General features: G+C 34.1%; 2 protein-coding genes across 2 annotated transcripts; one reads left to right on the top strand and one right to left on the bottom strand.

The window, feature by feature from the left end:
• Positions 1 to 3,013: 3,013 nt before the first annotated feature.
• LOC138901660 (uncharacterized) lies at positions 3,014 to 3,544 on the bottom strand. The gene has a single exon (XM_070189439.1). The coding sequence runs from the start codon at positions 3,542 to 3,544 to the stop codon at positions 3,014 to 3,016; it is 531 nt and encodes a 176-aa protein (XP_070045540.1).
• A 14,862-nt stretch (positions 3,545 to 18,406) lies between these two features.
• Positions 18,407 to 22,584, top strand: LOC104105239 (uncharacterized). The gene is made up of 4 exons (XM_009613496.3): positions 18,407 to 19,624; positions 20,262 to 20,480; positions 20,566 to 20,657; positions 21,543 to 22,584. Exons 1-4 carry the CDS (start codon positions 18,767 to 18,769, stop codon positions 22,324 to 22,326), a joined length of 1,953 nt encoding a protein of 650 aa, XP_009611791.1. The 5' UTR covers positions 18,407 to 18,766; the 3' UTR covers positions 22,327 to 22,584.
• The last annotated feature ends 1,740 nt before the right edge of the window (positions 22,585 to 24,324 follow it).

Below are 24,324 nucleotides of genomic sequence, written 5' to 3'. Positions count from 1 at the left end.
ATGTTTGCAATTAGAAATGCAACCAGGGGATGTAGTACCCTGTGTTGGCAATAAGATGAGGCTCGTGGCACTCTAGGATGCTACTAGGGAATGTCGTACCCAATGTTAGCAATAAAATAAGGCTCGTGGCACTCTAAGATGCTACTAGGAAATGTCGTACCTTATGTTAGCACTAAAATGTAACCATGGGATGTAGTACCCTATGTTTGGCAATAAGATGAGGCTCGTGGCTCTCTGAGATGCTACTAGGGAATGTCGTACCCTATGTTGGCACTAAAATGCAACCAGGGGATGTAGTACCCTATGTTTGGCAATAAGATGAGGCTCGTGGCACTCTAGGATGCTACTAGGGAATGTCGTACCCAATGTTGGAAGAAAATAGTGCGACCAGGGGATGTGGTACCTTGGGTTGAAGATAGGGTATTGATTCCCTATAATAAAACTAAGAACAACATGATTACATGTATATTGGAAGAAAACTAAGGATTTGAGAACTTCATTTGGTGGTGTTCGTCTTTTCACGAACTGTTTTCCTAAAATTATTCTGTTCATGTTATAAACAAAGAAAAAATCGTTAGTTTTAAAATGGTGGTCAGTTTGTGGCCTTGATTTCTTGGGCGACTTGACCTTGCGTCCATTACACTTGTTAGAAAAACTGACTCTGTCAATGGTCGTACAAATTGCCGGGAGATTCTGTCTTTACTTTCTGAAGATCTTCTTTCTCAAGATCAAAACCTGACTATTTTGCGCCTATCACCACTTGTGTTTATTATGCAAAACAACTTGCTCCCAAAATAACTTTTAACTGAGTAACTTTTATTGAACCTTGAAGCATTGGTCAGCCCTTCAAGCCTTTTGCTTGCCAAGGAAAATCACAGATGGCCTTATGTCTTTGCCCATACAGTTTATGCCGAGCAATCTTTGCTTTACATAACGGGGAAACTGTAACCAATTTTGCGGCCTTTTCTTTGCTTTGCTTTGACAAAATTAGACTCAAAGAGACTCAAGAAAGTAATGCAAAAACAAAAAGTGAACTAACAGGTATTACAACTTAATCAAGAAGTGTCCCTTTCAGGGGAAAAAAAATAAGAAAGGACTTATCTGGAGGAATATGCTAAATTCAATGGACATGACATGCACTTTGGACTGGATGCCCGATCCGTTTGAACCGTCTAATTTTCGAAATCTATTGTAAACTTCACTTTGAAACAATGGCTGAGGCATCACCCGTAGTATACTGACTTAGCATTCTCGAAAGTTGATCAGAAGGTCTTAGCAGGGAAAGGTAAAAAGAACTATTCAACTGAATTACAACTTTTGGAACCATTTTGATGGACCAACCATCGAAAATAAAATAAAATCATGCCCCAGTTTCTTTGAATACTAGGGAAATATGGATTTTTGTTTTGGTGTGATCGAACCCCAGAGTGAGGCTGCCTACGTATCCTTTCGAAATCAGGTCAGACGTAGTTCAATTAACATGAACTTGTTTTGATGATTTAAGTACATTGGTTCCAAAAGAGGGGAAAACAAAGAAATATAAACAAGGCTTCAAAGGGCTAACCCAACAGAGCCATATCAGACATAGTATCTCTTGACCGCATCTGCGTTGACGGATATATCAACCACCTTTCCTTCTATATCTGCCAAGTGTAGAGCTCTTTTTGATAATACTTTCTTGATGAGGTAAGGACCTTGCCAATTCGGGGCGAACTTTCCTTTTGCTTCTTCCTGATGCGGAAAGATATGTTTCAAAACAAGTTGTCCTACCTCGAATTGTCTTGGGTGAACTTTCTTATTGTAAGCGCGTGCCATTCTTTGTTGGTATAACTGACCAAAACAAACTGCCGTCAAACGCTTTTCATCAATCAAACTCAAATATTCCAATCGGGATTTCACCCATTCAGTGTCCTCAATCCCTGCTTCAACAATGATTCGGAGAGATGGAATCTCAATTTCAGCAGGTATGACCGCTTCAGTTCCATAAACCAATAAGTATGGCATTGCGCCAACTGATGTACGGACAGTTATCCGATATCCCAAAAGAGCAAAAGGCAGTTTCTCGTGCCATTGTCTAGACCCTTGGACCATTTTCCTAAGAATCTTCTTGATGTTCTTATTCGCAGCTTCAACAGCTCCATTAGCTTTGGGCCTGTAAAGAGTAAAATTGTGATGCTCAATTTTAAATTGTTCACATACCTCCTTCATCAGATGACTATTCAAATTAGCAGCATTATCTGTGATAATGATTTTTGGAATACAGAAACAACAGATGATGTTGGAGTGAACAAAGTCTACTACCACTTTCTTGGTAACTTCTTTCAATGTAATAGCTTCTACCCATTTGGTGAAGTAATCAATTACAACCAAGATGAATATGTGCCCATTTAAAGCTTTTGGCTCGATTGGGCCAATGACGTCCATTCCCCAAGAAACAAAAGGCCAAGGAGCCGACATAGGATACAACTCTGAAGGAGGCGAGTGAATCAAATCACTGTGAATTTGACATTGGTGGCACTTGCGAACAAAACGAAAGAAATCTCGTTCCATAGTAAGACAATAATATCATGCCCGAAGGATTTTCTTTGCTAGAACATATCCATTCATATGCGGGCCACAAACTCCCAAATGCACCTCATTCATAATCATTTCAGCTTCTTTGGCATCCACACATCTCAACACATTCAAATCCGGAGTTCTTTTGTATAGGATTTCCCCACTCAAAAAGAAACCATTAGAGAGTCGCCTAATAATTCTCTTTTGATCCCTATTAGCATGCTCCAGATATTCTCTTGTTTTTAGAAACTGTTTAATATCACGATACCATGGTTCACCATCTGGTTCTGCTTTAATTGTATTGCAATAACCATGTTGATCCCGAATTTGAATTTCTAATGGGTCAATGTGAGTATTACCCGGATATGGAAGCATTGAGGCCAGGGTGGCCAAGGCATCAGCTAATTCATTGTGAAACCTGGGAATGTACCTGAATTCGATGGACTTGAACCTTTTGCTAAGATCCTCCACACAGTCTATATAGAATGAGCTTGATGTCTCGAGTCTCCCAATCACCTTGAGCCTGCCGAATAAGTGAATCTGAATCTCCCATCACCAACAATTCATGCACATTTAGGTTTATTGCCATGTTCAGACCCATGATGCAAGCTTCATATTCTGCTGTGTTGTTTGTACAGAAACAACGATGTTGCACTGTGGCAGGGTAATGTTGCCCAGTAGGTGATACCAGAATTGTCCAAATCCCTACGCCTTTGATGTTGACAGCCCCATTAAAGTATAGTTTCCAAATTTGACTGTCATCTTGGACTACTTCTTCAACTAAATTAACCTCTGCATCTGGGAAATATATGTTCAAAGACTCATACTCATCATCAACCGGGTTTTCTGCCAGATGATCAGCCAAAGCTTGTGCCTTCATGGCAATGCGAGTGACATAAACAATATCAAACTCTGTGAGCAAGATTTTCCATTTTACCAATTTGCCAGTTGGCATCGACTTCTGAAAGATGTACTTCAGGGGATCCATTCAGGATATGAGGTAAGTTGTATAGGCCAAAAGATAATGCCTAAGCTTCTGGGCGACCCAGGTTAAGGCGCAACATGTCCTTTCCAAAATAGTGTATTTGGCCTCATAAGTAGTGAACTTTTTGCTCAAATAATATATTGCTTGTTCTCTTTTGCATGTGGCATCATGTTGACCCAGAACACAACCAAAGGAACTATTCTTCTTTGGCACTGGCATAACATTTTCTAACCATGTAGTGTATCGGACGACCCTGATCATATTTTTACTTAGTTGCTTCGTGATTTCTTCTTTAATCTTATCACTCATGTCTGTCTTTCCTTTGTTTTTGCTGGATTGGTGGAAAATTAGGATATGTAGGAAGCTTATGGACCACTAAATCGGCACTCAAACCCGGCATGTCATCATACGACCAAGCAAATACATCTCTGTACTCGAACAAAACTTGAATTATGGCATCTCTCATCTTTTGTTCAGTATGAATGCTTATTTTGGTTTCTCTGGTTTCTTCAGGACTTCCCAGGTTAATTGCCTTAGTTTCATTTAAGTTAGGCTTAGGCTTATTCTCAAATTGATCCAATTCCCTTTTTATTTCCCTAAAAGCCTCATCTTCGTCATACTCAACTTCTTGATTCATTATTTTGAGATTAGACAGCTTTTTAAGATCTGGTCATGAATTCCGCGTGCATGTCATATTTTTAAAGCCAGCATTATCGAAACTGAAAATGATAAGAAATTAACAAAAATTAGGGAAATAAAAAGATAGAATTTTACTACGAAAATGGAACTTCATTTCATTGAATTTGAAAGGATAGAAGGGTTAACATCACAGCAAAGCAATTAAACTAAAATATCTGGATTACAACCCTTAAAATAATCCAAATACAGAAAAAACAACAAAACAGGCTACCAAGACTCCTTCCTGATGGGAAGAGGAGTTGCTTCCCAGTTGCTAAGCGGGGTATCTAGACCAATCAGCTGAACACTTGCACGACTAGGGCCCTCCCCAATTTGAACCATACTACCCTCATCTAGCCCCACTCTAAACAGTTATAAAAATTATCAAAAAAAAGGCATAATACAAGCACAAAAAAAATTAATAAATAAAATAAAATTAAAATGAACCAGCACCCTATGAGAAAAGAACTGTACTCAACAAATTTATTTGCACCCCTAAATGAATATGAACTATTAACGTAAAATTGATTTACCTTTCAATGAATGACCATTCTTTAGAAGATCACTACGACCCAAGACATATATATATATATATATATATATATATATATATATATATATATATATATATATATATATATGCTACTGGATTCACATAGAAAGAATATGACAACTTCTTTTAAAACATAAATGAATTCCTATGACTAGAAACATGATTTAAACTTTCAAAACAAAATTTAGTTAGTAACGGAATTCTTATCAGATTTGAACTTAATCGTGATTGAATATCATTTTCCACTTGAGAGAAAAGTTTTTTTTTTTTAAAACAAAACTAAATCTGACTCACACGAAGACTAGAACATATTTCTTCTGCTTCTTTCCAATAGTGAAAATCTTCATAACTATTAACATATTCCTAAGACTAGACAATTAACTAAAAATAAATTATTCAATGTCTCAGTTTCATGAAAACTGAAACGACATCCTTAATTCTTAGTCAATTGATGATCTCTTAAAGAAAAAGTCACAAACAAATAAAAATATAATAAAATATGGTGATAAAAGGTGCCGTCAATTTAAGTGAACTTACTGAGATAAAATAATTATATATCCAAAATACAGTATCCAAAGTCTCGACAAAAGACACGATATCAAGGGATTGACAATTCAAGTAGAACTTAGAAAACCAACATAAAACTAATCCATCTTTAACATACTATTCAAACTTTACTTAAAAATATCAAAGTAGGACTTAAAGAACATAAACGAACCTTTAATTCCTTGTGAATATCTGCAGAAAACGTACTATACGAACTCCGAACAACAAACGGAACTTCAAAACTCAACTAGATTGGTCTTTTGAATCTTGCCTTGGTTACTGCCTTTTTTTTATTTTTTTCTTCTCCCCCCTTTTATTTTTGAAGTGTGTATTATATATAGATATGTGTGTGATGTCTAACTGATGAGAGAAAATGGAAAAGTGGGAAGTAGGGGTGAGAGACGTGAGATGATGGGGGAAAGTTAGGGGATAGGGATTAAGGAGTTAGGAAGAGATATATAGGAAATATTGAGAGAATTTGGGAAAATGGAGCTCGGGAGGAGGCAATCGTAGGTTTTTGGTTGGGAATTATATGGGGATTATGGGATAGTTGTTAGCAAGTAAAAATAAAATCAGATTTTTATTTTATTTTTTGAGTTAAAAGTTTGATAACAAACTTTATATCTTTCACGTTAACTTCATTTTGCCCTTCTTTTTCTTTTTTAATTTTATTTTTTAAAAGACAAATTAAATTATAAAGATAAGAAGATTAACCAATATTTCTTACAATATAGAAAAACTAAATATTTACATCTACTTTAAATGATACTTAGAAAAATACCATAACTTATTAAAATTCTAATTAAAGAAAAATTACAAAAAATATTTTTTTGTAATTTTTCTTTTTCTCTTTACAAATAGAAATGAAATATATTCTATAAGTATGTGAATATATTTTTTATTTTGTTGTAATATTTTTTTTTAATTTCCTTTTTTTCAAATAAAACCTATTTAGAGTAAGATAAAAGTTTTAAAATATCAAGATTAAACCTAAAAGAAATATTTGTACCAAAATATTATCTACTTCGGGTGTGGTCAAAAATTAGTTGTTCACAATGAGAGATCCATCCTGCAAACTCAATAGATACTACCACAAAGTGCAATTCTACGAACACATCTCACAGAGGAGAAACAAGACACATGAAATAAGCACAAAAGATCATATCCCAACATAAATTTGTTGCGTCATGAAGCCTGAACCAACATACCAATCCACATGGAACATCAATCGAACCGTAACTCACAATCAACAAACACTTGTATACCAACAGCAAACATGCCAAGATCATGACTATAACCATGAGAAACGGATAGCAAAATATACTACAGACAGGAAGATCCAACCAAGGCGCAATCCACCATTCAACATCCCAAGAGCCATATCGCTTGAATTTCACCACAAGGCCCAAACAAAATCGCATCATGTGTGTAAATAGTCAACAGTCTCGCAAACCATCGTAGCATAGAAGAGTAACACGTAGAACATATCAGAACATAAATAAGATCAGCTCTAACTAATATCACACCACTCAACACTAGTTGTGTGGAGCAAACAAACTCGATCTGACGTAGAACACACATTCTCATTAGGCCTACCAATGGCCCCCAAATCAATCCCGATCATCCAAAAATAGGACGATAACCTTCCAAGAGTCTGCATTAACCTAACCACGGCATATACCATCAGCTCTCTAACTCTGGCCATATCTTCATAGTTTATAGCCAAGGAATAGTCCGCCTCTGAGAACTCCTAGTCTCCTAATCCCAAGAATACAAGGATCTCCATATCCGATCTCAACTCGACCACTCAAATGACTGATAAATCCCTCATGCACTATCATCTCGCGAGAAATACTCCCATAAATCTTCTGCACTGTGTAGCAAAAGCTAAACATCAACAGTCAGCAATCAGGCGATTACTGTAATACTAGTCCAGCATCCGCAAGTCAAAACACAATATGTCTTTCAAAAATGCACACTCATTTCATGTGATATCGGATAGTGCCGGCATTCTTCTAAACATCTGAAATCGTCCACGTTGTCTAAAACTCATGACCTTTCCTTTGAAGCCAAACCACAACCTTGTACATGCAAATCTCAATACCACATAACGCACTTCATCTACCCTGCCATGAAAATACGGGAATCCCATTATCAACTCTGAATCACAAGTAGGATAGATGCTCCATCAACCAGGAACAAACTCCACATGCCTGTAGAAAACATCCGTCCAAAGCCGTGGTCGAAACCATCGAGAACTCTTCAACAACCATTAGCACAAAACTAAGCCATCAGAACTGAATCCCACTAACTCAACCAAGTCACGCAGATCGCCAAACCCAAGAGTATCTCCACAAAACACCTGTAAAGCTTGTCACACAGAAAGAACCTATCACTTCTATTACTATGCTGATCCAAACCACTACCAAGTTGACCTATTCCTTCAAGTTCCTCTCTACTTGCCTTCAAGTTAACACTCCTCCTTGTCAGTACACTATGATCCCTAATCCAAAGCTAACCCCAAGAGATCCTAACATGAAACCATACCGTCTTAAGACCCATAAGCCATTATATTCCCTCTTAGACACCCAATCGTACTGCAATCGAGAAACCTACTCTGAAGAGACTTTCTGTGAATTTGAAGTTGTTTCTTTAACCTCTCTAACACTGAAATGAAGAATCACTAATGATATAGAACTACCACAAGTCTCAGCACCACCCAATGTAAATATCAGATCTTAGCCATATCCAAATTTGGGGAACCCTCAAATACCACATACGAATCTTGAACTCATTAGAACCTTCTCAAGAGTCATCCACTCTGCTCAAATCTCCAATGCACCACCAACACGAACCGAACGACTTGTGCTCTATCAACGCACAAACACCTAAAGAAGTAACCTCATCTTTAAGCAACCGAGTGAATCCCTCCTCCTTGCACACTACATTAACTATTAATATCAAACACGAGTCATTCCAAAGTTTCCATATTCCCAAATAGTATAGTACATCATGCACCCGACAATTTCCTTCCTCGCACTAACCTTGAAGTAAACCCCCTTCAAGTCATAACCGATCCACAAATATGCCTCAGACCAAAACTCATATATTACATGACCATGCAATTTGATCATCAATAGTAGACTCCCCCACTTGGCTCGAAGTCATAGAACATAGCATCGAGTAATCCATAATACCTTTACGCCATAACTACCATAATCCCGCACTGTAATTAAACTAAATCCTTCATACGCTCATGTAGCGCTAGTCATGAAACACCTCAAATCTTCTGCCCAGCGCGTAATCACCCTCGTGACAGTTGTCCGAACTCACTCAAGCAATTCGAACTCAAATTGCAGCACGTTTAACCCATTAGTAGAAAGAAAACTCTTCATAGAAACATCATTAGGATTACACAACCTCAAACCATCCCGCATGAGATAACCCACCTTCTTAACCTCAAAATGGCATATCTTAATGCCTTATCATGGTCACAACCACTATGCAATTGCTAAATCCTCCCGAGTCTGAACTCGTCAATAATACATAAGAATCTACTTCATTCCACAATTGAACAACATGAAAGATCCCTCAACACGATCATAACTCGAGATTGTACTACACATCAAGACAAAAATCAAGTATCCATAGTTCTTTACGCCTCAAGAAAATCCTTTTCGTCATATCCAAACCATCTAAGCATAGCCCTCAGTCACATAACACTCAACATACAGCTATCCAAACACTCACTGAGTCATCAATCCCGCTCTTAGGGACACTACCGGGCATATAAGTTCAAAAGAACATACTCGCACACAATTGATACCACCGAGCCCAAGCTGCGGTCTGAGCATGGCCTTAAGTTATCCAAACTGGCCTAATTCCACAATAGAGAGAGCACATCTCGCGCCTCATCCATGATATTACAAGTCGTCGTTGCACAGTGAGTGCTCAACATCACATACAAGTGGATAGAAAGAAATAAAAGAGATACGCTTCAAGCTGAATCAATGGCGCACGATAAAGAAAGAAATATGGGAAGTTTCCTAGATGCCTTGTAGCCTCTTGAAAATAAGTAAGGACGTCATCATACCGATCCTCAAGACTCTACTAGATACTTGCTCATGATATATAGAACCTAGGAACCTAGAGCTCTGATACCAACTTGTCACGACCCAAACTTCATCTAGTCATGATGGCACCTAACCCAACCCGTTAGGTAAGTCAGACAACAGATAATATAATTATATTGGAGATTTATAAAAAATTAATAAATGAAATAACTGAACTTTCATATAATATTCCCAAAGATTGATAGTACAAGTCATGAGCCACTAAGATTTAAATTTATAAAGTTGGTATAAAATAAATACAACATCTGTTTGAATATACATAAATAAAGTACGAGTCCAAAACTACCAAGGACAAGTCATATATATATCCGGATAGCAGGTACATCATCACTGCCAGCTCCCGTCATCCACAATAACTCAGCTCCAAGATCTACACACAAGGTGCAAAAATATAGTATGAGTACAACCAACCTCGTGTACTCAATAAGTAATAAACCTAACCCCAGGGTGAAAGTAGTAACGAGCTTGGCATAAGGTCAATGTCCTATACCAATAATCAATGACAACACAGGAAAACAACTTAAGAAATAACATGTTCAATTCGTTCACAAATACGGAAAATTAAACATGCTTTTCAAGTATAACAGTCAAAGACCCAACCCGATCCAAATATCAATTTGTTGCGGTGTGAAACCCGATCCAAATATCAATATGTTACGGCATGCAACCCTATCCAAATATAAATCACAATATAGCTCTATGGCCTACATCAGTCATCAACCGCTCAAGTCTCCATATGCCAACATCTCACAGAAATATATTCTAATGTACCACACAGAATATCACAATGTACCACATATGAGATAACATATGAAAAGTGTACAGAGACAGAGTTATAACACGCGAATATAATTAGAATTACTGACAGAATAACTATGGTTAAGGCAAATAGCTCAACATAGTAAAATATTCCTATCATGCCTCAAACAATTAATCAGATAGCCTAGACATGACTTCTAACATGAATAATAACTCATGCAGTCATACAAATGGAGAAAATATGATATCAAAGAAGCATGATAGCAAAACAAGGTATATAATAGCCTAAGAATTACCCGGATCATGAGAAATTACGGTGCACGCATATACGCCACTCCCATCACATTGAAATATCATAACCAATGGAAAATTACCCTTATATCCAAGTTTAGACAAGTTACTTACCTCAAACGAGCCAAGTCCATACTCTAAAAATGCCTTCACACGCGAATCGACCACCGAACTGCTCGAATCTAGCCAAGAGCAATTCAAAAATATCAAATAATGCCATAGGAACTAAACCCAAACGGTAAAGGTCGAATCTTTAATCAAATACTCAAAGTCAACCAAAATGTCAACTCGGGCTCGTACCCCAAAATCTGACAAAACTCAAAAATTTCGATAACCTATTCAGATACAAGTCCAACTATACTAGTTTCACCCAAATATGACTCTGAATTGATGTTCAAAACTAGTTTATTCACATTAAAAAGTTTTTGACAAAAAACCCCAATTTCTCTTTTGGATTCATCATTCAAATGCCAAAATCGAAGATAGAATCATGAATAATAAACAAAATCAAGGAAAAAACACTTACCCCAATACAAGTAGTGAAAATCGCCTAAACATCATCCCAATCCGAGCTCTCAATTTTAAAAAAATGATAAAATAAGCTCCAAGTCCGAAAGTAGAAACTTATAGCACTGGCCCAGTTAAACCCTTCGTGATCGAGGGACTAGCTTCGTGATTGCGAAGCACAAAGCTTCACTGCCTAGAGAACTCTTCACGTTCGCGGCTCCAACCTCGCGAACGCGATGCACAAATATGCCTACCCTTCGCGAATGCGAAGGCAACTCCACCTGCTCCCAGCTCCAAAATGCAAACGCGAACGCCTAATGCGAACGCGATAGGTCAAGCCACTCAAACTCTGCAAACACGACCCTCTAGTCGCGTATACGTAGAGGAAGAATACCTAGCTCCATCATACATATCGCGATCTTAGTCTCCTCTCGCGATCGAGAAGAAGGCACGCAACACCAGAAATCTGAAAAAACCAGCAATGCAAACATGAAAGAAAATGGTCTGAAAGCACCCTGAAACTCATCTGAGCCCCTCGGGATCCCGTACGAACATACCAATAAGTCCCAAAATATAACACGGACCTATTCGAGGCATCAAATTCCAAAAAATAATAACAAAATCACGAATCGCATTTCAATTCAAGCTTAATGAACTATTTCAAATTTTTAAATTGCAAACTTACGCTGAACACGTCCAAGCAACTCGGAATCACCTCAAATTTTGCATACAAGTTTTAAATGACATAACGAACCTATTCCAAATCCCAATACAAAAATCCGAACATGATAACATCGAAGTCAACTCCTGGTCAAACCTATGATCTTTCCAAACCTTCAAATTGCCAACTTTCGTCAAATAAAGCCAAAACCTTCTACAAACATCTAAATGCAAATCTGGGTATACGCCCAAGTCCAAAATCATCATTCAGACCTAACGGAACGATCAAAACTCCGATCCGAGGTCAAATACACATTAGTCAAACTTGGTCAACTCTTCCAACTTAAAACTTTCAAATTGAGAATCATTCTTTCAAATCAATCGCGAACCACTCGAAACCAAAACCGACCATACACACAAGTCATAATACATTATATGAATCTGCTCACGGCCTCAAATTATCGAACGGCATTGCAAATGCCCAAAACGATCGATTGGGTCATTACATTGGTTTCCGAACTAGGGATGAAGAACATCATCATTTCTCCTAGCTTGAAGGGGGTGTAGAGGATAGTTTCAGCTGTGATAGAGGAACTTAGCTTAGCTGTTAAGTTAGTTCATTAGCTACCTTACCATATTAGTTTGTTAACTTAATCAGAGCAGTTATTCTATAGTTAGTAAATCATGGTACAACATGTGCATTACAAGTAAGAATTTTAATAGTTCCGACCCGTTTTCCTTTGATACTCCTAGAATATTTTCTAGGCAGAATAGTTTGGTACCCTAAACTTGATAACTTTTGTTTAATTTTTCCGTAAACTTTACGTGGTCTTTAATATCCCCCTAAACTTGGCAATTTCATAGCCTCAACCCTGTGGATGCTGACAATCCATGGGAGTGACACACGCGTTGCCACATTTATTTTTTGTCCAAGTGGCATTTTTTGACAATAAAACATATATTTTTATATTTTAAGTCCACCAATTATTTACATCATATTTTTCGTGCAAAAATCAGTATAAAAAAACTTGAAACAACTTTGACTATAATTTTTTATTTGGCTAAAGATAGTAATATTTTAATTAAGTACTTTTACATATTTAGTGAGAAAAAGAAGGAATACACAGTTAGAACATATTATCATTGAATCTAAAAAAAGGTTATTGGAACTCCATATATTGGTTAAATAAAATCTTTAGCTAAGAAAAATAAAATTCCGACCAAAAATTTGCGAATCTGACTCGCAAAAGAAAAATGCATAGTTTAAATAAATAGTCATTACATGAAAATAAAAATAAAAATACACATTGCTTTTTTCTTTTTGCGGAAGATATACCATTTGAACTTCATTACTTTGGCTAAATCTTCTTTTTATTTGGCTAAAATAAATAAAATTTAACTAACTTTTGTAGATTTGGGCCTGAAAAGGATAAGAAATACATAGTTGAAACATATATTCAATGTATTTTAAAAAAAATACAATTGGAAAAAAATATGCAAAGTATTTTAAGAAAAAACAAAGAGAAATGCAATTGGAACAAATAAGTCGTTATATTTGATTATGTGGTAATTAATATTTAAAAAATACCCCATTTGTAAACTAATTATTTTTATTTTTCTTCCCTCCTACGCGCCTAAAAGAGAGTGTAATCACACTCTTTGCCACATCAACATCTAAGAAGGTCAAGACAATTAAATTTTCAAGTTTAGGGGGGACATTAAAGACCACGTGAAGCTTAAGAGGAAACTAAATAAAAGTTATCAAATTTAGGGGTGTCCCGAACATTTCTACCTATTTTCTTATTTTTTAATTCAAATATTAAACTGAAATAATTGTTGTTGTCACTTGATCTAATTCATTGAATATGACACTAACAGCTGTTGAGCACCATAAATTACATAATCAAATTCTAAGAATCAATTCGTGATTGCCATGCAAACCTTGACCTCCTTCCCTATAAATATCAGTATACACTCTACTATTAGTAGTAACATAACCAGTTATGGAGCAAGAAAACATAATCTACGGGCACCAAATCTCTATATATACTAGTTAGAATAGAAATGATAATAAAATATTGAAAAATGCAATAAAAGTATAAGTAGCAAAAAAGACTTCTAGTACCATATGATACCAATATGGTATACATGTATACCAACAGAGTATATGATTACTCTAGAATATTGCTACAACTATCTGCGACTATACTACTATACCAAAACATTAAAGGATGCAATAAAGCATCAGAAAATTACATGCTCGTATTGCAAGCTAAATATTCGCGAAGCAACTTGCTCATTCTGTATACTAACAGGGTATATAGTTGTATTGGGTCGTTCCAATAATTTCCTACAACTATAAAAACTATTGCTTAATACACATAATTTATGTCCATCGGCACAAAAAAGTTCCAGCACAACAAATCATGTTCATATAAATAATTTCATAATGGAATTCACTTAAATATGCAGCTAAAACAACCAAAAAAATATTCAAACTACCATATGATCCCAATATGGCATATAACTATACCAATATGGTATACAGTTTTACTGGTTAATTCCCGCCAACTATATGACTATACTACTATTACATAACACACATGCATATAGAGAAAATAAAATAATAGTGTACCACATATTAATATAATAAAGTATTTCAAGATATTGTACTCTATTATTATTATTAAAAGAAAATCAAATAGTGTACCAATTAAATGCAGCTAATACAACCAAAAAATAATTTAACTAGCATATGATACTAATATAGTATATAGTTATACTAATAGGGTATGTAGTTGTACGGGATCGTTCCAACAACTGCATATAACTATAAAAACTATTATATAATACACAAAATCTATGTCCATAGGTACAAAAAAATCCAAACACAGCAAAACATGATCGTATAAATTATTTCAGAATATAATTTACTTAAAACTGCAGCTAAAACAACCAAAACATATTTCAACTACCATATGATACCAATATGACATATAATTATACCAATAGGGTATACAATTCTACTAATTAATTTCAGGCAACTATGTATGACAATACTACTATTACATAATACACATGCATAAAAAGAAAAATCAAAAAATAGTGTACCAGATATTAATATAATAATGTATTTCAAGATATTGTACTATAATACTATTATATAAAACAAACGCATAAAGAAAAAATTAAAATGATTACATAATACACATGCATAAAGGAAAATTAAAAAAAATCAATATACTGTACTATTCTACTATTACTAAAGAAAAAATCAAATAGTGTACCAATTAAATATAGCTAATACAACCAAAAAATGTTCCAACTAACATATGATACCAGTATAGTATATAGATATACCAACAGGGTATACAATTATATGCAAAGTTTAAATAAGGGTAAATAGTTTTATTTTTGTGGGTAACTGTGTCATTCACCCTTTTTATTTTTATTTCTTTACCTATAGTACTCCTTTTGTTCGAATTTATGTGGCAAAGTTTTAATATGCACAAAGTTTAAAGAAAAAAAGAAATTTTTTCGAACTTGTAATAGTAAATATGTCATAATATTTGTGTGATTTTAAAACTTTGAAAATTTATGGTCTTAGACATTTTATTACATTGGTGTGGTCATAAAAATAATTATTAAGGATAAAACAGAAACTTTATATAATATTTATTTTTAAATTTAGAAAACCATCATTCTTTTTAAAATCGACTAAAAAGATAATGTATTCACGTAAACTGAAATGGTGGAACTAGTTAACAGAAAGTATGAAAGATATAATCTATTGTCTAGTTCTTCCCCTAAGAGAGTTCCATTTTTATTTTTGGTGTACTTGGGTCTTGGCTACTTGGTTGAATTTTGGGTAAATGACATAGTTACCCACAAAAATAAAATTATTTATCCTTATCTACTCATTTATTTTTCTACCTATTAAACTTATTACATTTCCTACCCATGGTAGTTTTTGTGAGGAATTTTCTCTTTTTTTCTCCAATTCTTTTTTATTTCAATGCTTCTTTTCTTTTTTCCTTTTTTCTTTCTTTTCTCCTTTTCTTTTTTCTCGTTTTCTTCTTATTTTTTTCTTTTTTCTCTTTTATTCATTTATTTTTGCCCATATCGCATTATTATTATTTTTTCCGTAATTTATTTCATACTTAAATTTGACTCCTTCTTTATTTTTTCTTTTTATTTATTTTCTTTATTTCTTGTTCCTTTTCTAATTCCATGTGATTGTCATACAAACCGTGATCTCCTTCCCTACAAATATCAGTACACACTCTACCATTAGCAGTAACACAACCAGTTATGGAGTAAAACATAATCTACAGCAACCAAATCTCCATATATACTAGTTAGAATAGAAATGATAATAAAATATTGGAAAATACAATAAAGTATAAGTAGCCAAAAAGACTTCTAGTACCATATGATACCAATATGGTATACATGTATACCAACAGAGTATATGATTGCTCTAGAATATTGCTACAACTATCTGCGACTATACTACTGTACCAAAACATTAAAGAATGCAGTAAGAGTATGAGAAATTACATGATCGCATTGCAAGCTAAATACTCACAAAGCAACTTGCTCATTTCGTATACTAACATGGTATATATTTGTATGGGGTCATTCCAGTAATTGCCTATCACTATAAAAACTATTACATAATACACATAATCTATGTCCATCGGCATAAAGAAATTCCAGCACTGTAAATCATGTTCATAAAAATAATTCAAGAATAGAATTCACTTAAAATGCAGCTAAAACAACCAAAAAATTGTTCAAACTACCGTATGATACCAATATGGTATATAACCATACCAACATGGTATACAATTTTATTGATTAATTTCTGGCAACTATATGACTATACTACTATTATATAACACACATGTATAAAGAGAAAAATAAAAAAATAGTGTACCGCATATTAATATAATAAAGTATTTCAAGATATTGTACTATATTACTATTATTAAAAGAAAATCAAATAGTGTACCAATTAAATGCAGCTAATACAACCAAAAAAGGATTTAACTAACATATGATACCAATATAGTATATAGCTATACTAATAGGGTATATAGTTGTACAAGGTCGTTCCAACAACTGCATATAACTATAAAAACTATTATATAATACACAAAATCTATGTCCATAGGTACAAAAAAATCCAACACGGCAAAATATGATCATATAAATTATTTCAGAATAGAATTCACTTAAAAATGTAGGTAAAACAACAAAAAAATATTTCAACTACCATATGATACCAATATGAAATATAATTATACCAATATGGTATACAGTTCTACTAATTAATTTTAGGAAACTATATATGACTATACTACTATTACATAATATACATGCATAAAGAGAAAAATAAAAAAAATAGTGTACCACATATTAATATAATAATATATTTCAAGATATTGTACTATAATACTATTATATAAAACAAACGCATAAAGAAAAAATCAAAATAATTACATAATACATATGCATAAAGGAAAATTATAATAAAATCAAGATATTGTACTATTCTACTATTACTAAGGAAAAATCAAACAATGTACCAATTAAATATAGCTAATACAACCAAAAAAGGTTCCAACTAACATATGATACCAGTATAGTATATAGATATACCAACATGGTATACAGTTGTACGCAAAGAGTTTAATTTTTTTTAATTCAATTATTAAACTGAATTAATATCAGTTGTCACATAATCTTATTAACTCAATTTTGTGCGTCATCGATTATACTAAAATTTAGATATGTTATAATAATATACTATATATCATTTTAATATGGAGAATAAATTAATAAAAAATATTCAATGGACACGTAGATCCTATTATGAAATGAGAAAGATAGAAGAAAAACGTTTATTTATATTTGAGAAGGCAATAAAAGAGAAAATAGGTTGGGGCAATTAATGGAGTTTCACGTGATCCGGGTTTAGAAATGAAAGGATTTTGAAAATAGGTAGTTGGGTAAATATTTTAGATTGTATAGGTACACATTGTAAGATGAATTAGAATGTGCGGTAATGGGTAATTAAAATTAGATTTCATACATATTTACAAAGAGAAAGCTATGGGTTTAGTTAAAAGGAAATATGCACGGTTTGGTATGCCGAGGAAAACAAATTCAACCAAAAAAGAGGAATGGGTAGCCAGCAAAAATAGATTTTGATGAATAAGTATAAATTATAATTAATTCCTAAATGAGTAAAAATGGGTAATTAATTTATGCTTCGTAGGCAGATTGTGTAATTCCCTCTAAAGAAAAGGTACTCTTAAAATTTATTTATCCTTCTAAATAAAGTAGGGAAAAGGGTCCAAAGTGAAGAGAAAAGCAAATGGACCAGGCCTTTAAAGTAGGGTGTGAGCATAAATATAGCCTAATAGTATAACAATAAAGGTAACTTTGACTATATAACCAAAATTAAATATAAATAATATCTAAAAGTACTGGGGTAAATTTGTCCCTTCCCCCATTTTTCCGTTTTCAAAAATATTGTTTTTGATTGAAAATAAATTTCTCCCTTGTACACATGACGCGAGAAACTCCATTGAGGAGAATGCCATACTACTGGAGCAGACCCTAATCCGTCAACAATATATTCTTGTCGTCAATCAAAAATTAATAAAAAATAAATGAAGAAAAAAAATATTGGACCCCTCTAACCGTTTTAACTACCTCTCCAGCTCCCGCTTTCCATGCCCATCTCTTTCATTCATCCAATTCATATTCATTCTTTTCTTCAACAACTAATTCCCCTCTTTGGGGTCAAGCTGGCGCACTTTCTTCACAAACTTTATCCAGGAAAGACAGTCAGCACAAAGACCCCCGAATTCGGATTTATACTCTGAGAAATTGGTACCTGAAATTCATGACTTGAAATTAGCCCTTCTTATTTGAATCAATAGGTCTATCCATTATGCCCTCGTTCATGTGATATAGTTTTGGAGTTTCATCTGAATTTCCTTCTTTTATCTTTTATGTACCCTTATTATTGCACAAATTCAATTTTGCTTACTGATCTTGATAGTGGGGGTGAGTCAATCTCTATCCATGAAAATCATGGCGTCTTTGAAATCTGGGGTTCTTGTAAGGTTTCTTGAAGATATGAAAATGGGTGGTCATCCCTCAGAGGATGATCGAAAGCCCAACTTGTTGCAAATCACAAGTATAATTCCTGTTCTTGAAGAAGGCGATCATCTTTGGCCTAACAGAGGATTTTACCTTAAAGTTTCAGATATTTCACATGCAATGTACGTTTCGTTGCCTGAAGAGCAAAATGAGATGATTCTTGCAAACAAACTGAAACTGGGGCAATTCATATATGTGCAGAAATTGGAGGATGCTCACCCTTTCCCATTGCTCAGAGGCGTAACGCCTCTCCCCGGTAGGCGTCCATGTGTTGGAACCCCTCAAGATATTGTTTCTTTTTCAAATTTTATGAAGATTCTTGACGCATCTAATTCTGATTGCATTGTTGAAAAGGGTGTCATTTCTGAGAACAGGATTATTCCATCCAATTCAAGAAAGTTATGTCGCGGATTATCTGATCCTGAGGGGTTGAAGAAGAAAAATGATGCTTTGGAGGGAAAATCGTCTAAAGGCAAGTTTCGATCATTGAGTGCTTCAAAAGTCCATCCAGGCGAGAAGGTGATGGCCCTGGATTGCACTCCTAAAAGATCTGACATTGAGAGGAGAAACTCTCATCTTTTTCGGGAACTACAAAAGACTAGGAAAAGATCTTTTGATATTCATAGTGATACAGAAAGCATATTGTCATCACTCTCATTTTCGTCTCATAACTCCAAGAGAAAAAGTTGGAACGAGTCAGAGATTTTGGGAATTAAAGAGATCTTTGATTCTTCAGTTGTTAAACACGATATCAGACCACCTCGTAGTCGTAGTGCAACTGTGAGTACTGCGGGGTCTGACTGTCAATTTACTTTCCTTCATGTTTATTGTTGCTATAATATGAAGTCTGAAAATCTACTGGTCGGTACAGAAGATTATACTTTCAATGGAGTATAAGTTTTGGATAAAAAAAGTACCATGCTTTTGCTAGTAACTTTTTTGAAATGAAAATTTGAAATTGGCTTATCCATAAGCCTGGCTAAGTTTGGGTTACTATCAATGTTGCCACATAAAATGTTAATAAGAGAAAACTCCATATCCATTGTGATAGATGGTTTCTGTACAGTTATTTTATGCAACTAAAACCTAAATCAAGTACAAATATGTAGATGTGATGAGAAAAGCTGCCATGTTGATAAGGTTTTAGCAACTTCGTTTCTGAGTCAACGCTTGGTATTAGAATTTAATACCGCATAAATTGATGTTTGTGTAGTGTCTGCACCTATTTGGTGTAATATCCAGTGATTGGTGTCCAATATGAATTTAATACATTTTCTTTACATAATTGATGTGACTATACTTTTCTTTCTCTTTATTATGCGCCATTGGCTAATATTTCCATGCTTAAGGAATTTGGCATACTATTCTTTTTGTGGTTTGTCCTTCAAGTTCATCCTTATTCACTTTGTATAGACAGGTTTCACCAGTTCGTTCTGTAAGGTATGATAGCTCGGATGAAAATTCAAGTTCAATACCAAGAAGAAGAGAAGTTGGTTCTGCAAAGAAAATGAAGAGTTCCACTAATAGCAAAACTTCTTTCTCCAAGATAAATACAAATTTAGCTAATGACAGACGAGGGGCAGAAACTGGTATATCATGGGACGCACTCCCCTCGAGCTTGGTGAAGCTTGGAAAGGTAGTAAGTTACTTTCATTGTAATACTTGCATGAATATATAGTTGGGTGATTTACTGACATTGTGATTTTTCCTTGGTACTTCAGGAGGTTGTAAAGCAAAGAGACATTGCTCTTCTAGCAGCTACTGATGCTTTGCAAGAAGCTTGTGCAGCTGAGAGGTTGCTCAATTCCCTGAGGTGCACTTTCTGATACAAATCCTACTTTATGCAACATGGTTATTTTCTATTGCGAACACTTTGCATTCTTCTTGATTTTTGTCTAGTCCCTGTTGCTTTAAGATAAGATGGCCTATATGTAGGCTCAGGTTGTAATAATAGAAAAGTAGGATCTTGAACTCTCGAAAACTGTATAGGTGAAGCTGAAAGAACTGCCTACTAGGTTCAAGTTACAATCTTGATAATGGCTTTACTTATCCATAGCATATTTTTCACAAGTGGAGAAATCATTTAGACATCTACGTCGACATGAAACCTATGCCAGCAATTAGACCTACATAATTGGCAAGTGATGATTATCAGATGAACAGTTAATCTTCCTGCATCAATGGAGATCAACATGTTCTTTTGCCTGTAAAGATCGTGAAATGTACCATTTTACCATTTTCTAAATAGGGAAACACAAAAGGTAAAGGTAGAGGTAGCACCTGGTGAAAAAAAGAGTTACCTGGAGGAGTTGAAATGCTAATTAAAGTCACGACTGACTACCCAAAGACAATATAGGGACTTTATTGGCAGTTGCCATACCAGAGATGAAATAATTTGAGCATATGACATTAGACATAATGGTGGTGAGAATGTCCGCAAACAATTAGATGTCAAAATCAAAAAATGTAAGAAAGAAAGGTATTGGGACAGTTAATATTCCTGCTCATGAGCTGAAATATAGCGTGAGTGCATTGCTTCCGGTTTCCAATTTTCCATTATAAGTCATTATATTGTTTTGCCATTATAAACTTAATGCACTGTGTGGGCTTATTGTTTTATGTGCATTAATTGTGTTACTTATCGCATACCAATCGTTCTTAATTTTGGATGGTGACTAAGACATGTTCCATACTCCAGCAAATTTTCAGAGTTCCACTTAGCTGAAGAAGATGATCTCCAGCCTCATGTTGATAAATTTTTTGACCTTCAAGATGACATGGCTCAGACAAGATTGGTATTGCAGTCACTGACAAACATAAGTCCACTTAGAACTTCAGGAGAAGCTGACACCAATTCAGTTAAGGAAGCATTGACTATTGCAGTTGAGAGAAAGAAAAATGCATCTATGTGGGTAAAATCTGCTGTGGCTCTTGATCTTTCACCATGCTCCACTGCCCTCAATCCAATCCATAATAACACTATGGCTGTCACCAATATGATGAAGAAGTCAAGCACATCAAGTCGAATAAGTACCAAACCGAAAGGGTCATATATCATTAAATCACATAGGAACAGTACCGATGAGATTCCTTTCTTATTGTCATCTGACAAAGATGAGCAACCTGATCAATGGACTAGGGGAATCACAACACCTGCAGCCACTGTCCTAGCTTCTTCGTTGCAGGACGAGTGTAGAAAATTGTTTTTGGGACATGTAGAGAAATACCTAGATGAGGTTGAAAGAAAAGCCTCTTCAATGGTATTAGATAGCCAAATAGCAGGAATGATGTACAAGGTGAAGAGAGTCAATGATTGGTTAGATGTGATTATCAATAAGGAGGCGAATGCTCCAAAGGACGGCGGGAACTTGGATGATTCAGAAATTGAAGTTTGTCAAAGGGTGAGAAACAAAATATATGGGATCTTACTGAAGCATGTTGAGAGAACTGCTATGGCTTTTGGAAGTTGCAATTCCACTTAAATTGCCTAGTCATGATATCAATCAAACTTGAAGATGGTATTATTGACATTCACATATAAGTGCAAGTGCTTGGTAAATATAAAAAATGAGGGCGAAAATGTATGTATACATTTATCGATCTTCTCGACAGAAGATGAATTAGTGCATAATATTCCGAATCCCTGATATTTCATGCTGTATATTAACAATGTGGTCTGTGCATAAATCCTGTAAATATATAACTCCAACTAAATGTGCAATACTGAATTGCTGCTCCAAGATTATGTGCACTTCTCGCTTAACTTTGCTTGATCTGAAGTATATTTTATATTATTACTAGTCTCCTCAGCCTTGATCTAAAGTATATTAGTAGAACCCACTCTTAGATCACCTCCTTCCGTACAATTTAATTTTTCGTTTATTCATTGGCGAAAATCAGGTTTCGGAAATATATCATAGAATATGTTCGCTAAAATGGTTTACACGAAAGTTTATATACGGGATAAATTTCACAAATGGTCATATAACTATGACTTTTTTTCACCAAAGTCATATAACTTTCTTTTCTCACACAAAAATCATATAACTATGACTTTTTTCATCAAAGTCATATAACTATGTTTTCTCACACAAAAATCATAAAACTTTTATAAACTCACACAAAAATCATAGTGATCGGAAAATATAATTTTTCAGTAATATTTTCTTATTTTGTAATTTTTTATTTTTTATTTTTTATTTCCAGTCTAATAAATAATAATCCAATTAAAATAGGGATGACCCAACCCGTCCTGGCCCACCAGACCCAATACTCATATATATAAATTAAAATAATACTAAGAGTGAATAGTAAATCCTTTAAAACATGGTACTTCTATCTTTTATTTTTCTTTTCAAATTGATAGCATTTTTATTTCAAGTGCTCTCTAATTATACCTTTATTTTTTTATTTTTTTGTCAGAATCTCATGCATTCCGAACTAAATTTTTTATGGATGGAAAATTCACTTTTGGTATTATTTTAACTTACGTATATGAGTATTCAGTCAGGGTGGGTTGGGTCATTCCTATTTTAAGGAAAAAATATAAAATTAACCAGTCGGTCGAAACTAATTGCATTTGCTAGCCAAGATATATATATATATATATATATATATATATATATATATATATATATATATATATATATATATATATATATATATTATCGGCTATTATTTTTGGGAATGGCTAAAAATATACTCACATATTTTCTATTTTAATTGGATAATTATTTATTAGACTGAAAATAAAAAATAAAAAATAAAAAAATACTACCGAAAATTTTATTTTTTGACCACTATGATTTTTGTGTGAGTTAGTGAAAGTTTTATGATTTTTGTGTGAGAAAACAAAGTTATATGACTTTGGTAAAAAAAAAGTCATAGTTATATGATTTTTGTGTGAAGAAATAAAGCTATATGACTTTGGTGAAAAAAAGTCATAGTTATATGACCATTTGTGAAATTTACCCTTTATATATATTTAAAATAACTAGATAGAAACATTATGGCCTTTCCAATTTTTATTTGTGAATAAGTAAATATAGGCTTAGTCTATAAATTGGTCTTGCATACCCAATTAGAATGATGCCAGCTAGCTTGAGATTAGAACGTAACAACAACAGTATGTGTTTTTTTCCTTTGAAGTAGTAGTAGTGCTGTAGTAGTAATTACATTAATCAACTCTTCCCTTGTCATTAAACAAAGCAAACTGGAATGACTTCAATCAATACCATTTTCTGTGCAACTTCGGCCAAGAGATGGAAAATATCACATTTGAAGCAAACTTGAATGACTTCAACCAATATTTTTCTGTGCAACTTCGGCCAAGAGATGGAAAATATCACATTTGCAAGAAACAATCAGTCTCATGATTGATAGACCAACACATTAGAAATAAATCATAATTACATATGGTTTCTTTTAATTCAGCTTTGTATATTATATTAACACTTTGTGTAATGATGAGAAAATGCTAC

This window comes from Nicotiana tomentosiformis, chromosome 11, assembly GCF_000390325.3.
Source record: "Nicotiana tomentosiformis chromosome 11, ASM39032v3, whole genome shotgun sequence".
Classification (NCBI taxonomy): Eukaryota; Viridiplantae; Streptophyta; class Magnoliopsida; order Solanales; family Solanaceae; genus Nicotiana; species Nicotiana tomentosiformis.
The sequence above is the reverse complement of the archived record's forward strand: the minus strand, read 5'-3'. Positions and strand labels throughout refer to the sequence as shown.